General features: G+C 33.1%; 2 protein-coding genes across 5 annotated transcripts in view; both read right to left on the reverse strand.

The window, feature by feature from the left end:
- Nucleotides 1–22: 22 nt before the first annotated feature.
- LOC105332626 (uncharacterized) lies at nucleotides 23–9,343 on the reverse strand. The gene is made up of 16 exons (XM_034477161.2): nucleotides 8,987–9,343; nucleotides 8,857–8,881; nucleotides 8,632–8,676; nucleotides 8,111–8,539; nucleotides 7,813–8,029; nucleotides 7,483–7,620; nucleotides 7,014–7,202; nucleotides 6,750–6,894; nucleotides 6,450–6,583; nucleotides 5,926–6,112; nucleotides 5,399–5,534; nucleotides 4,830–5,313; nucleotides 4,661–4,706; nucleotides 4,048–4,262; nucleotides 2,076–2,166; nucleotides 23–1,837 (listed from the first exon to the last, which is right to left on the reverse strand). The coding sequence occupies exons 1-16, from the start codon at nucleotides 9,258–9,260 to the stop codon at nucleotides 1,560–1,562; spliced, it is 3,033 nt and encodes a 1,010-aa protein (XP_034333052.2). The 5' UTR covers nucleotides 9,261–9,343; the 3' UTR covers nucleotides 23–1,559.
- Nucleotides 9,344–13,706: 4,363 nt separating this feature from the next.
- Nucleotides 13,707–16,162, reverse strand: part of LOC105332606 (transcription factor GATA-4) — a 30,775-nt gene continuing 28,319 nt past the window's right edge. For all 4 annotated transcript variants that reach the window (XM_034477188.2, XM_034477199.2, XM_034477177.2 and 1 more), the window contains 2 exons: nucleotides 16,025–16,127; nucleotides 13,707–15,162 (listed from right to left, as the gene is read on the reverse strand). In XM_034477188.2, coding sequence (XP_034333079.1) covers nucleotides 14,843–15,162; nucleotides 16,025–16,127 — 423 coding nt within the window. In that variant the 3' untranslated portion in view covers nucleotides 13,707–14,842. The remainder of the gene's footprint in view (nucleotides 15,163–16,024; nucleotides 16,128–16,162) is intronic.

Consider the following 16,162-nt stretch of genomic DNA (forward strand, 5'->3'; position numbering starts at 1 on the left):
ATATATATATATATATATATATATATATATATATCCTTACTACATAGTAGTTGGCAACAGTTATTGATCCTGAGTGGTAGTCTTTGCAGGATCTGCTATGTTTCAAGGAATTGTACTATAACCATAAGCATTTGAAATCCGCTCCATTTTAAGATATCAGAATAATTGATTTTTCTTGGTGATTATATAATCATGCAGTTGCAGATACTCGTATCATCATGTAGCTTGATAATGACACTATCTAATGGTCATACTTATTAAACATTCGCTTTTGCAAAGTAATTGGATTTAATGTTGATATACATATATTTCAATGACAAGTAATTGAACTGCCTCTATACATATAGTAATCACTTAACATTATTTAACTCAATGTGCATATTTTTTTTTTCATATTTTGGTTTTAAAAAAAACACAAGTCCTATAGTTACAATAGAGTCGTCACTTTTTTGTAATGAATATCCAAGAAACCTCTTTTAGAATATGAATTGAGAGATAAGTGTAATTTTTTATAGTACTATTAATACTATTTATGATATCATTACAATCTGGGTTTTTTTAAATTGAAAAATATTTCTGTTGATAATAAAATTAGAATTATTGTCTTATGGTTTATTTCGCGCAAAAAATAGTTATCTATTGAAATGTGTCAAGAATGTAGGATAGACTATTAATAAAATAATAAACTTTTGAAATGAATGCGCAATCTTTATTCGATTTTTTCTCGGTGAAAATGGAAAAAAATTATGGTAAGGCAATTCAAAATTCCTAGACTACTAAAAAAATACAACATTGTTAAGAAAATAAAACTCACAATAAATCATGAAGAAAAACAATAATTCTTACTATAAACACACGATATTCTACAGTTCTGTACGAGTCCTATAGTTACAATACAGTCGTCACTTTTTTGTAATGAATATCCAAGAAACCTTTTTTAGAATATGAACTGAGAGATTAGTGTAATTTTTTATAGTACTATTAATACTATTTATGATATTATTACAATCTGGTTTTTTTTCAAAATTGAAAAATATTTCTGTTGGAAATAAAATTAGATTTATTGTTTTAATGTTTTATTTCGTGCATAAAATAGTTATCTATTGAAATGTGTCAAGAATGTAGGATAGACTATTAATAAAATAATAAACTTTTGAAATGAATGCGCAATCTTTATTCAATTTTTTCTCGGTGAAAATGGAAAAAATTATGGTAAGGCAATTCAAAATTCCTAGACTACCAAAAAAATACAACATTGTTAAGAAAATAAAACTCACAATAAATCACGAAGAAAAACAATAATCCTTACTATAAACACACGATATTCTACAGTATAACTCTTTAAAGAATTATCTTGCCTTTATAATCAAAGTATTGTACAACACAGACACACTGTCCAAAAGGCAGTCTGTACGATATAAATCCAAAGAAAATCACAATGTATAGCTATACAGATAATGTATCTAAATTTTCTTTAAAAGACACTCGATATAAGGGGAAAAACTCTTACAAATGTGGCTATATATCTAGTATGAATTAATTTAAAAAAACATATTATATTAAGTTTTCGCCATTACCAATTTCAAAGCTGATTGACTGCATTTTGATTTTTTCAAGCAGTCGGATAAATGTGACATAATGATTGGTCCTTTTTTAATAGCACTGTCAGAGATGCGCCATTTATCAAGCATGCGCACAGCCCTTTTGTCATCATCTTTAAAATCAATTTTGATGGCCTCGACATCATCTCTTTCAATACCAAGATTCTGAGCGACAGCTTCCCATTTGTCGTGAATATGTTTACTGAGTTCTTCAATGCCGTTGTTGGAAAGAATTCCTATTTAATTGAAAAATTTTAAAGTCTACATAATTTCAGATTTATATATATATATATATATATATATATATATATATATATATATATATATATATATATGTGTGTGTGTGTGTGTGTGTGTGTGTGTGTGTGTGTGTGTGTGTGTGTGTTTCAAATCCTATTAAACAAAATTATATATATAAATGTTTTTCAAATCCTATTCAACAAAATTGAAATGTTTAGTAAAAAAGGACAGTACCATTTGTCATTGAAAATGGTTTCATAAACATATCAAATTCTTTGGCAAATTCTGTAGAGAAGGAATATAATCGGTCTGAAATTGTCTGAACCTGAAAAAAAAGGTTACATACATGTAATAATTTCAAGGAATTTTAAACAAATAAAAGATTGAAAAGAAATTAGCAATATGTACTGAACATTTGTCTTCTTGGTTTTACACATAATAGCCTTCGACGAATTGACAGACATATTGTACACAAGTGGGAGATGGAATAACGTATTATTATGCCTTCTGTCAGTTTGTCTCTTTATTTTCAATACTCGTCTATTTTCGCATAGTATACATTTAGTATTTTATAGAGCGTAAACGTACTTAACCAAAATAGACCACGGCAAATGCTTTCAACAAAAATCTTACGAGAGCCGACAGCGGGTTCCGAACTCACGACCCAAAAATCATTACGTCCAATAGCCATACGCGCGACAGCCGATGATGTAATCGGCCGGTTTTTTAATATATAAAACGTAAATACATACATTATTGACGTCAAGCAATTAAATATAATAAATAAATATTTTCAAAAACACCTCATTCTTGACGGGAGTTTTAAAGTTTCTAATAAACTTTTGAACAAATTGGTTAAAATTTTTACAAAGAAACTGTACACGAGAATCATACAAACGCCTTCTTAAATGTCCCTTGATAAAGAATATACAAGAATGAATTTTAAAAGATTTCGTCTGCTAAACAACTCGAATTTTCTCGGTAAGGTTAATCGCGTCTATTTTCTTGGAAAGAACACAAAGGTTTGTTGATCTTTTGTAATTGTACAGCAACTTGTTGACTAAATAAACGATCAAATCAACTGAGCAAACGCTTGATTTTCCTATTATTATTTTAAGGGACCAGACAACACGCAAACGTCACACCCTCCTATTATAATAGCAAAGCACGTCAGTATATAACAATCTTTTTTGCCATTCCTTAGTCGTGTTTTTTATTGTGTATGTACAATTTTTATATTCATGATACTGTATTTTGTTGGTTGTTTTATTTTTCATTGTGACAGGTGTAACATACAGTTTGATAGCGGACAATACCGCTACATTTACATAGGCATTTGTAAAAAAAAAATGCTCTTTTCAATTCAACATGTTGTTAATATTGTCTTTTAAATTGGCATAAAACAGAGCAGTGTAGACTCTGGTTAAAAAAAATAATATAAGTTATATGATAGAAACATGGACGATGGTATAATGACAATCATAGTGTTCTGATACAAAGTGCAATCGCCTATGGATTGTGCACTATGTATCAAACCCCTGACTACTATTTAGGCATAGCACACGCACAATACAACACTATTGTATAAATGGTGAATTAAAGGGGCATGGTCACGATTTTGGTCAAATTCTATTTTTCTGTTTTTATCATGAACAATGCTCTAGGAATGCATTTCTAATAATTAAATGAAATTTGTGGGTCAGTCGTTGAGTAATAAGCAAGATACAGGGCTCACAATTCTTTGTCATGTAAACAATATAAACAAGGCTCGTGCCCTGTGTTTGGTTACAAAGGTTCAATATACCAGAAAAAATCTTTTTCAAGCTGATTTGTCTAGCTTTCTTTTCATTTTAAGCATAAAAAAACACTTTCTGGCGTGTAACACATTCATTTTAGATCTAAAACTGACATTTTTACTATAACGTTCAAAATGTAAACAAAAGCTTTGTTTACATAGCAAAGAATTGCAAGCCCTGTAACTTGCTTATAACTCAACGAATGACAACAAAATTGTTGTTGCCTATTAAAAATGCCTTACTAAAGCACTCTAAATATTAAAATCGAAAAAATATTTTTGACCAAAATCGTGACCATGCCCCTTTAATACTAGTATAATATTGTCTGTTTGAGTTCGTTTACAACTATCAGTAACAGTTCCTAATGGGTTTAACGCGGCAATTGGGATACTGATGGGATGGGGACCTACTTTGTTTTCGTTTTTCGGTCTTTGACTAGCCCAGTTCTTGATGAAAACTTCACATATTTCTCTGGCTGTCCCCGTTTCTGCTTCTTTGTCAGCGCGCGTCTTTATGGATCGATATTTACTACGGCTATTGTCAACCAAAGAAAGATAAAAATCATCCAAATTTGGAGTTGGTCTCATTGGAAGTTGGTATGCTAAGTATTTAGCAGCAACTTTCACTGAAATAAAACAATACAAAATAATAATTATTTTGAACATACTTTTATATATATTCAAATAAGATTTAAATTTGTCTCAATATATATATATATATATATATATAAACTTTTTTCAAATGAGCAACTTCTAAACAAATGGTCATTGTGAACATAATGTAAAAAATATTATTGTATATTCGGAGGAGCGAAATCAGACATTCTCATTGTCAATGATATAAAGGCATTAAATTTATCCGTATGATATACAGGAATATATACATCATATATAAAATCTCTACGATTTGAAGAAACACACATTGTGTATATATCCGTTTGAGAGATAACTCTCATATCAGATGAACATTCTTCCTGATTATATAATCAACGTTAAATAGTGGCATGTCTGTACATGTAATTACCCGGAACATCGAGGGTCAGCGGTGCAAATCGGTGCAGTTCCTCGTCCTTCATAAAAAAAATCCAAACATGATTTGATCATAAGGCTTTACACAATTTTTTTTAATTGCCAAATTTTACACAATATTTTTACCATTAAATAACAATTTATCCCGTATTTTTTCAATATACCTTTGGTATGGATAGAACCACAGATCCGCACCTCGGTGGACCCTGATCAACACCACCGACGTTGTACCTTAGCTCTCCAGAAAAAGCCTTAGCCTCAGATTGAGCTTTTTTGTTGTGAACATCGATCTTGAACGAAGCGCTTGCCGACTCCGGGTTCAAATTATAATACTTCAGACGTACCACTTTGTAGTCTGCATCTAAAGTAAGGTTGCCTTCAAATTTTATGATGATTTCCTCTCCGTCGCAGATTCCAAAAACAGGCGAATCCGGGGGACCTTTCTGGAATCCCTGTTTTTTCATCGTGTCTGCAGCATCGATACTTTTATCGTTTTCCACACAGCGCACCAGACAATGAGAAGGGTCGGTATCACTCTGGCGAACAATGAGTTTTGCATCAAATTGGTAAGACTGCCGATACAGCAAATCTGCTATACGAGATATTGCTTTGTTGTCCATGCCTTTGGGTACAATGAGTCCCATGATACTGAAAAATATGTTGCCTTCATTATAAACACCATTATATTGCCTTTGATAAAAAACCACTCATATTGCCATTATAAAACACCCACTCAAATGTCCCGCCTTTCGCTGGTAAGGAAATGACGACACCGTCTGGGAAATCCTTGAGAGACTCCTTCTTCATCACAGTCCAGTCTCCGTGCTGGCTGCTGGTCACCATTTGTAACTCCATGTTATCACTCTCACCTTAACAGATAACACAATGGCAAACATTAACAAAAAAATGAACGTGCTTGCTGTCAACTTTACTATAAATAGCGAGTGGCAAATGTATGATGTCATCGTGGGAAATAGAGCTTCTAGAACCTCATTGCACATCTTTTAATATACACGTATATCAATGTATGGCTGTAGTCGTTAACAAAACAAAACAAGGAAATTCTGTATTATTTTTGTTACTGAAAGTACACACATTTTTTTAAAGATATCATTTATGTGGATGGGGGGAATATATAATTTTCTAAAATAATACAAAAAATTATTTGACACCTTTATCAACAATATTTGGACAAAAATTCATTTGTTTGCATTTTTTCTAGCGAATTGTAAAAATAAATTAAGTTCTTGTATAAATTACCAACAAAATCGCTGCCCGTGTTTGCCTCTTCATTTTTTATATCTTCCATTGTTTTCTTTAAAAGTTTTGCAAGATGACCTTGGTTCTCTTTCTCCAGTGCCTCGGTTATAGCAGTGAATTGATCAGCATCACAGTTCTTAAATTCTTCCAGTAGTCGTCTGGCTTTCATCCCTTCTGTCTTTTTGCTCTAAAAGGAAATATTGCATTAAGCTGAAATTGATAGGATATGTGTTGACGAAGGTACAGATAGATAGATAGATAGATAGATAGATAGATAGATAGATAGATAGATAGATAGATAGATAGATAGATACCCTGAAATCATCATTGTTCGTGAGGGACCAATGTTCGTGCCCACGAATTTACATCCGTACCAACATACATTGTATATGGAATCATTTGTTTATCTTTAAAAAGTTATCCCGATATCACTATCAACGAAATTACGTCCTCACGAACCAGGAAAATGTTGGCTACCCACGAACATTGACCCCCACGAATAAAAATGATTCCACAGTAGATACCTTGATGTCTTCTAAACACTCGTCTTGTATTTTGCCATCTTTATGCAAACGTGTTGCTATGTGGATAACTGACATATCTGTAACGAGCTTGTTTCGACATTTCTCTATAACCTTTTGATGCGTTGACACGTTTTCTGTAAATAAATCAAACTTTGACGCTTTGGACGTGTTTTACCTTTATTTTTTGCTAAAATGACTGGCGTGACTTCAGGCAAATTGATACAAAGCATAGGCAAAAATATTGAGTAATTCAAATAAGCTAGTCTAAGATATTGTCTTGAGAAAACAAACTACACGAACTTATTTTGTGCAAATCAGGATAGATTTCCATCTCGATATTCTGAAGATTTTCATCATCAAACTCAATGCCATGCAATGACGTAGCTATCTTGATATTTTCGAACTGTTTGTCTGCTTTTGCTCGATTAGCCAGGTCTTTGTCAACCTAAAAACAGTGACAAAATATTGATCGATCTACGTTGTATAATCACTGATAATAAAATAAAGATAGTTAGCTACAGGGATTTCAGTGAAATCATTATCCTGGTACTTCCCAAAATTTACCTTGAAATGGACGCCGGTGTTGTTCATGAAACATCCCGAAGGAACAATGATACGCACATTCTTGTCAATTGTGGGTTCAAACGATCCACCGGCTGCTTTTACCTTCATATTTTCTCGTTTTGGACGAGATACCACGATAACTTCCAAACTTTGAAAGTTGTTGATCTCAATAAGAACAAACAGAGCGTCCTAGGTATGTTAAAAGAACGCATTTTATATTTTGTGTAGTATTTTTAAAAAGTGTTATTACTTTCGTAAAATCTTTGAGTATTTTGAATTGGCAATGGAAACAATAGAATTGGGAAACACAACTTTAAATGTAAATTAATTATACTAATAAGAAGAAACTGTATGAAAACTATAAGGTCTTCCGTTGGATACGGAAGACCTTAATAAAACAGTGCTTAAAGTTCCTTGACTATCGCTCAAAAAGAGGCATTACTAGCGGACAACAAAAAACCCGACTCACCCTGTCTTTTATCCCTCTAGGTTTCTCTTCCTTTGCATCCACGAACCTCCACTTTTGGTCATTCATTGAAACTTTGACTACTGTCTCTCGATTATCCATTGACGAAGAAGCAATAGGGATGTAGACTTTCATTGGAAGCTAAAACAAATGCATTACTCTTTAATATGAATACTGAAAGAGAAGTTGTCAACAGAAAAACTAAAGAGTTGTTGTAATTTAATTTATAGGTTTTCTCATAGTTAGTAAATCCGCGAGTCACCTTATGATACATGTACATATATGTGTTTCGGTATATCATTATAAAACCGCTGGCTTTGATACAAATCATACCTCAAGTTTTATCTCCTTCCCCTTCGTTGGTTTAATCTGGATCAGGGATGATATAAGGACTTCGTCTTTATTTTTTGGATATCGCTCTAGATCAATGTGACTGTCAAAAGCTGCACACACGATGTCATCCTTCTCTAGACCTTGACCTCCGGTAATGGCGGACACAGCGCAACAAATCCCATGCAGGAACAAGTTGTGGTGTTTTTGTCTGTCATATCTGTTTAAACAAATATGCTTTGATGTTTAACAAAAATGCATTAACCGTTATATGTATTGTCTACCGTGGGAATAATCTTACATGTATGTTGGCCATTTTTCCGGATTCCGTCTCGCTCTGGCCTCTTCATCCTTTTTCCTCTGTTCTTCCTTCCGTCTTTGTTCCTCCTCTTTCCTTCTTTTTTCTTCCTCATCTTTCCTTCTCTGTTCTTCGGCTTTTCGTTTTGCTTCTTCTTCAGCCCTTTTCTTCTTTTCCTCTTCATCCTTTCGCTTCCTTTCCTCTTCCTGTCGTTTTCTCTCTTCACGTTCTTCTGCAGTTTCTAGGCCTTTGATCCACTGGTTTAGGTGACCATTGATATTGTCGAAGTCTCCTAACGTGAAAAACCCTGTTTCCTCAACTTTTGTTATAAGCCCCTCTGTTTCACAAAGCACTCTCTGGAGTTCTTGCTGCTGTTCAGCGATTTTCTGTAAAAGTACTAGATTTTCTGCCCTCTGCTTGTCAAATCTATCGCTGCAAATTGACAATGCAAAGAATTAAATCACAATTTCATATTTATGCAAATGTATGCGTATTGCCACCTTGATAATACATGTAGTTCTTACCTGCTGAAACGGTGTTCAGCAAGATAGTTTCCACTGCCTACACCCCTAAATGGATAAATCAAATACAGCATAATTATATATCATATAGGCAATGCCTGCAGCAAAATCCATTTATGCTTCATGACATAATATATTAATATGTTCAAATCAAAATCAAATAATTTAGCATCATTTAATGAATTTTTAATCGAATAATAATAAACTTTTTAAAAAAAATCGCCCTACCCGCTATAAGGGGGATCTGAGATATCTGAAATCAACAAAAGTGCACCACATAAATTAGTTTAAAGTACGTTTAGTTAGAACCAAGAAAAAGTAAAATCATCGTTATTTATTTTTTTAAATTTGGTGTTACCTTTAAACAACCCCGCTTCAGCGAGAGCTTTCATTTTGTCTCCAATCTGGATTGTGAAGTCTTTGATCAACTGTCGCAATTTTGCCAGGTCTTCGTTAATTCTTGTAGCGTAATTCGCGACGTCTTTGACACAATCCGTAGATTCTTTTGTTGCACTACTTACTTCTTTACTGAAAGCCAAAAGATCGGAAGTGGAAGTATCTGTGGAATTGACTAATCGTCGATGTATTCGCATCCGCTCCGATATCTTTGATAGGGCACTGATGTCCGCCATATTGCAATGCAAATTGCGGAACCAAACCAAAACCAGCTATTCGTTGTTTCCACACAGCATGTACTGTCAAAACTTAAATAAATAATAGAGCCGTGTAACCTTGACCTTAAATGTAAACAGTTTAAAAGTCTTATATCGTGCTATTTTGTCGATATTCGAACTAAAGTCCTGGATTTTTAAAAACAATAAGGGCTTCATACTTCCTAGATGCATATTTTTTTCAAATGAGAAATGAAGATCAAAATTTGTTTACAGCTATATGAACGCTTTTCCTCTACGCTACTGGTTCTTTAGTTTTATCTTTTAGTATTTTTTTTTGGGGGGGGGGGGAGGCAATAAATTTCTCTCCAATTCAATACCTTATCGAGACTTTAAAAATGGAAGTAGAATCAAAGGTTTTCCCATCCTTTTCTAAAGTGTTAAGGTTTTTTTTATATTTTAAATGGCAAATCATGCTAGCTTACGTTTTTCTACAAACGAAATACATTGTAACTTAATATGTTACTATTCTGGTAGTCTCTTAAAGTTTGGAAAGTATGTTTTTTATTTTTTTTCCCTTATAAAATAACATTATTTTTACTAAAGAGGAAATTTTATTATAAATTTATTTACACAGTTAGTTATATCATAAAATGCCAAACAAAGAAATATGCAAACAATGGTGAGTTTATTTAACCCTTGCACTGGTAATTGTTAGATCTACAATTTGTATTAACAACAATGTTTATTTCTATTACGGAAAGAAAGTCTTTATGTCAATTTTTAAACAATTACCCGTATGTTGAAAAGTTACTCTCGTTCTAGTTGGAATTATTTAACTTATATGAATTAAGAAATAAAAAGGGACAAAGAGTATCATTCTATTCCATGAAAATTGTTTAAATATTTTGATTCATATGTATGCAAGTTATGCTGCTACTGGTTCGTCCTTTAACTGACAAACAGGAGTTTTAAGTACCATACATCTAGAACCTTGTGAAGTTTTTGGCAATATTTTAAGCAGCGAAAAATAAATTGTTCTTGAAAACTAGACCGTATCCATGAAATTCATGCCGAAGAAATACCACATGACGTTTTGTGAAAGGACATCTATCTCATTGAATCTACTGACAATTGTCTTATTGTATCTGTAAAGGCTTCGTGTGCATTGTCTATTTGCAAAACATGACAGATAATGTAAGAAACAGTTAGTATAAGCAAACAAAGGGGGCATTAAATTATCGTGTCTGCATTTAAATCTACGGGGGACCGGACCAGTAAGTTGACCCTTGTCATGCACTTGAATTATTCTTTGCAAAGGCATGCATTCAATAGTCTGAAGCATTCGCATGGAAACCATTGAGAGGATGTTAAATGGGAGCGGGGGGGGGGGGGTTGAGAGCTTGCTAGTTTCATACAATTGTAAAGTATGCATCGATAGTAAATATATGTACATTTATTCATGCACAGACATAATAAACATTTGTTGTTGGTATATATGCATTGTTAATTGACGTTGTTAACGTTAACATATTCATTACTGTCGGCAAATACTGTTCAGCTGGTATGGAAATAAAGTATGAATTTTAATTAATAAAAGAAAATAAGAAAAAAGTTTTATTTCTTATTTTTGGGGAGAGGGTGAACTTCAAATTTTAGAGTTAAATATTCAAAAATACAAGAAGTACAGAGCAAGTTGTACAACAAAGCACACACCACCCCCTTCTGCAGTGAAAGGCAATAGGCTTCCTTCATCATATGACCAACTTCCGCGTCTTGTGCTGATGCAAGAATTGAGCTAGAGTTATTCCTCTTTTGACTGAAATTTAAAGACTCTCTCTCTCTCTCTCTCTCTCTCTCTCTCTCTCTCTCTCTCTCTCTCAGCTAACAAATATTATGCTAATCAGTTAATGACATACATTGCAATAAATAATTATACATGTTATCCACAAACTCTTTTTAAATGTTAACTCATGTTTTTTTTATCTTTATTTCTATTTTTAAATCAAAAAAAAAAGAAAGAAAGAAAGGAGTGACATGCTTGTTTGTTTTTTAAAAGAAAATAGAAAGGGGTATGGAGAACATACATGTAGGCATCCTAGACATTTTCCTCTAATGACTTTTACACAGTGGTTTTTCCTTTTCTTTTCGAAATCGAATATGCTGCAACATAAAAGGGGATGTAAGGAACGAACCCCATCTGTCCATCGCCCCGTAAGTCTGAGTAAGGACGATTTCTAATCTGTTTTATTCACTAAACCTACAAATCGGATGTCCTGATTTTGTTCAATGTATGTATATTTACATTTTTCAGTGTCTTTGTCTTTGGTTATGCTACGAAGACGGGTTTGTACAAATAGATTTACCAAATGAAAAGAACGTAAACATGTCAATAATTCAATATTTAATCGAACAATAACTGAAGATTATAAGTAATAAGGAGATCTTTCTTTGAATATAATGAGGTGATCAAATACGGTCGGGCGTGATTAATTCTATCATAAAGCCCTTTGGCTTTGTAAAATTGGATTTTGTCACTCCTACAGTCATTGAGCAACTTATAATACTCAAAAAAATTATTCCTTATTCCTTAAAACAGAAGTTGTTTGAATATGAACTGGTAGACATGTTACTAGTTATTTGCTTACTGCTGAAAAATATATTTAAAAGGAATACCAGTATTTACAACCCAAATTATCATTGCCTACATGTAGCTGTCAGATATATTTCAATAGATCTTAATATCTGTTACCATTCGATGGGTATTGTTCATGTAGATATATTGTGCTTGTCTTCTTGTCTCTACTCACTTTTTTTTCTGGTGAGTAGTAAAATAATTCAATTAAATGAAATTAGTATGCAATTGTATTAAAATCTCTATATATAAATGTACAGAGGAAATAAAGAATTATTGTGAATAAATGACAGCTCATTGAGATTAAATCCTGGTGTAAAGTGGTGAACTTATAATCGATTAAATGATATTTTAATACATATGTTTGTATTTAAGTGAACGGCTTTTGGGGATCTGTTTATTACGTGTGGCATTAGTTTTGCTGCATTCGTTGTAGTATTTTAATACCTTTGCCTTGTAACAGATAAATCTTTTTTTTTCAATTTTTTTTCATATTGGTTCTTTGGGGTTTTTTGTATTTTTTTTTTATGCATTTTTTTCTTCTGTATTTTTTTTTGGGGGGGGGGGTTGGTTTTGGGTTGTTTTTTTCTTCTTTGTTTTTGGAAATATCTATTTTCTGGATCAAGTTGCTCAGATAAATTCATTATTTAGAAAAAACCTCAGTATGATATGTAAAACACTAATTGTTGTTTTGTTGTTTTTTAACAATGTTTGCAGCACCATTATTTTTGAGAAAAAAATCTGTTCTGATTATAATATTTACCTGGTTTTTCTTTTCCTTAAGTTTTTCTTTGATTTTTAAAATTCATAAATACCTTAAAATTATCGTTTGGGTGAAGGACATTGGAAAACGTAAAAATTTATAAATATCATGGGATTTTGTTTTAAAAAAACATGATTAAAAGTATAGGGATGAAGGTACAAAATATCAAAATATTCAAATTGTCCCAAATTGATCAAAGATGTCTGATTTTTCCATTATTTATCCGCCTAAGAAATTTCTTTCCATTCTTTATTTTCAACTTATCCAGGTACTTGAGGAGAAGTGTCGGTGAAAAATATCGGATTTGGGTTTTTCCCGTTGAATTAATTTGAATATTGCATTTGTCTTAGCCTATAGGCGTGTACAATTACTGGGGGGAAAATCATCAAAAAGTGACAGAAATAGTAATCTAGGACAAAATACGATTTAGTGTTTGCCCAGGTAACAACTGACGTGAGCTACATGTAGCTGATTGTGTTGTACCTATTAGATTTAAAAAGTATCTTGCATATTGCATAATTTCGACGCGGGTTTAAAGAATAATCAATGCAATAGTGTTACGATGCATACGATATCATGTACACAGATGGTAAAAAAAGCATTATGTCGTTCATAGAATGTCATTGACGATAAAACCTGTGTGGAAAAGTTTGAATATCTAAGCAAAATCTAACCAAACATATGCATGTAAATATATTCTATGATGCGCGCGCATCTTATGTAAATGTGTGAGCCAAACAATTGCAGTTCATACTTACTTTCATGAATACTTGAAAATGTGAACAACTAATGTTTGTAATTTTGTTAAGTTTTAAACATGTTGATAAGAGCAGATGCATTTGTGAAGCTGTGTTGACAGCAGGCGGGGTTACAGAAAATTGTGCGAGAGTGCAACACATGTAGGTGTGCAAACAGTGTGTATGGTGAGTGTGCATATTTTTATGTAACATTTTTATTAAATCACATAATAATTAGATTTCCCTCTGAATAATCAGACTTTGACAGCCATTTAAATAAATGAAATACCTTAATTTTTATAATTGCAAAACAACATTTTAAGAAAGTCAACTTATAGTTTTCACGATTTATTTTGATCATGGTAAATATGGCAAGAATTGACTTAATACATCTGTAATATATATAATATTCAAACAACTAACACACACCTTTTCATACTACATATAGTTGCAGCCATTACTACATAATCACAGTATTGATTCATTATTTTACAGATTGGACCCATTACAAAATTTGAATTTATCTTACGTCAGCTACAGTAATCATCATTGGCCATATCTTAAAGAGATTTGATATGCATATTGACTAAGTGTCACTCCATACTTCAACTCTTAACTATTTTACCACGAAAATACAAATAAATTCGCCAGATAAATATAATCCGACAGTCGACTAGCTTTCTGTAAATATGGCAAACCGATTCACGCCGATTATAGCACCTTCATGTTCATTCACTCGCGTATTATTAATAAGTTTATACATACAGTATCGTATATTTATCACTTATACCCTGATATCTAAACACTACATCACGTAATTACAGACCTATAGGCAAGAACATAGCTTGGCATCCAAGGCTTTCCGATATTACTTATACATCGGAAGGTCTCGGGTAATACGGTTTGGCAAGATACTGTCCTTGTATTCCATAGGATTTCGACAGAGTTCTCGATATTTTCACCGGGATTTATTCCAGGTGATACATAATTGAAGTTTTTCCTACTGTATCTAATTGATAAAGTGAAATATACAAGATGGATCTTCAAATTGTGAAGCTGAATTAATATGAACACAGTATGCTAATCTGAGGTAGTTGTAAAAATCTTCACACTTCATTGACTAAACTTTTGTTGCGCTTTGAATTTGCTATAAGTATTTATTATATATTGGCCTGTAATTTAAAATTGCTGAATTGCAAGAAATTTGAAGTACAATTTTAACATTAAGACACATGGCATATACACAAATAATACATTTAGAAGTATACTCAAAATATGAGACAATCAACAATTTCTAGGCAACCGTTCTCCCTAGAACCAACAAAAAGACTAAATATGGTATGAAAATAACATGTGAACCATTTCATATAATAATTTATAAAATTTTTATACTTAAAAAGTTGTAAAGTTTACAAATACGTATAATGTCTGCGAGATTCGGCTCACTTCCGGCCAATCACACATTTCGTTAGTTAGCCCCTACGGTAACGGCACTTAGTGACCCGGATTCAGAATGAAGAGTTCCACCGTGTCCATGGAGACTGTCACTTTCTATTTTGACCGGAACAGCTTTTGGTGGAGACGGCGAGGAATAGTGCGAAACCGCGGCTAAGTTAACGGGACTGCCTAGGCCCCTATCATGGTCCCCTCCCACTGACGTGAGAGTGGTCATAGACGAGTTGTGTCCCATTACACCGGTAGGCCCGTTCATGGAGCTGGTCAGGGCGTTGTTTTGGTTTGAGGAATTATTGTTCAAGGTGTTGGGCGAGACGGCTGGTTTTACATCCGCTAATGAAGAAGAGAAAACATGTTTGTAAAGCATAGACACTCAAAACTTGTAAACACGATAGCAACACGAGAAACTTGTAAGTGGCTAATCGTGAAGACGATCTTTACCAATCGCCAGTGATGACTTATTAAATAAATATGAAGATATGGCGATAAACCCGAGATAAGCATTACAGGAATTCTTGGGTCTGTGGTCCGAGTTTCAGCGCCCACTTAGCGAGCTGGGGTGTTGACGCAGCTGATGGCTCTTCGTTGGCAAATTAGCAAATAATATTTCATATGTTTGTGAAACTTGAAACTTCAAAAATATTTAACCACATTTGCTCCCCCGAACCTTCCAACAGACATATATATTTGGATGGGCCAGAGTACACATTCGGCAGCCAGTTAATAAGCCAATTTGTACAATTTCTACTTGTATCGCAACCGGAAATATTTCTCGTCAAAGAGAATTAAATCTAATTTGACCAATGTTGTTGGGTTTTTGTTTGGAGAAGGTGAGTGTACCGAAGTTAATAAATTCAGGCTCAAAAATTAACCCCATCTGCTCAAATTTACGTTGAACATAAAAGACATACATTTGGCCTTGTAATTTTTAATTGCTTGCTATTCAAAATGAAAATAAAGAGTTTTGTCTTTTTCGCCATATGAGCAAACATCTTAACAGTTGGAAAAAATGCAATCTAGTGTTAAAGGAAACATTTTCTCAAGAAAAAAAAATCAAATTAAGTTTACAGGAGAGCCAACAGCAAGCTGAAGTCTAACAAACTGTACGAACTCCCTTTTTCACTGTCTTAGGTGGATAAACATTATTTATCTGCCAATAATGCAACATTTCAAGATGGAAAAGAGAGATAGTTACCATTAGGTTCCTGTTTGCTTGAGTTTTTATTTTTGGCAAGGTTCTTGGGTTTTCTCTTCCGTGTCTGAATCCCATCTTTCTTCATGGCAAGGGGCCTGTTTACCTGCAAGTTATGATCATTTTATAGCTTTGAACCAA

Source organism: Magallana gigas, chromosome 5, assembly GCF_963853765.1.
Source record: "Magallana gigas chromosome 5, xbMagGiga1.1, whole genome shotgun sequence".
NCBI lineage: Eukaryota > Metazoa > Mollusca > Bivalvia > Ostreida > Ostreidae > Magallana > Magallana gigas.

Excerpts from the sequence above, each read along its gene's own strand:
- LOC105332626 (XM_034477161.2), bottom strand. The coding sequence starts at position 9,260 with ATGGCGGACATCAGTGCCCTATCAAAGATATCGGAGCGGATGCGAATA. Across the intron at positions 8,677-8,856 it reads TCAGATCCCCCTTATAGCGG|GGGTGTAGGCAGTGGAAACT; the intron begins GTAGGGCGATTT and ends TTATCCATTTAG. Across the intron at positions 8,030-8,110 it reads GAAAAATGGCCAACATACAT|ATATGACAGACAAAAACACC; the intron begins GTAAGATTATTC and ends TTGTTTAAACAG.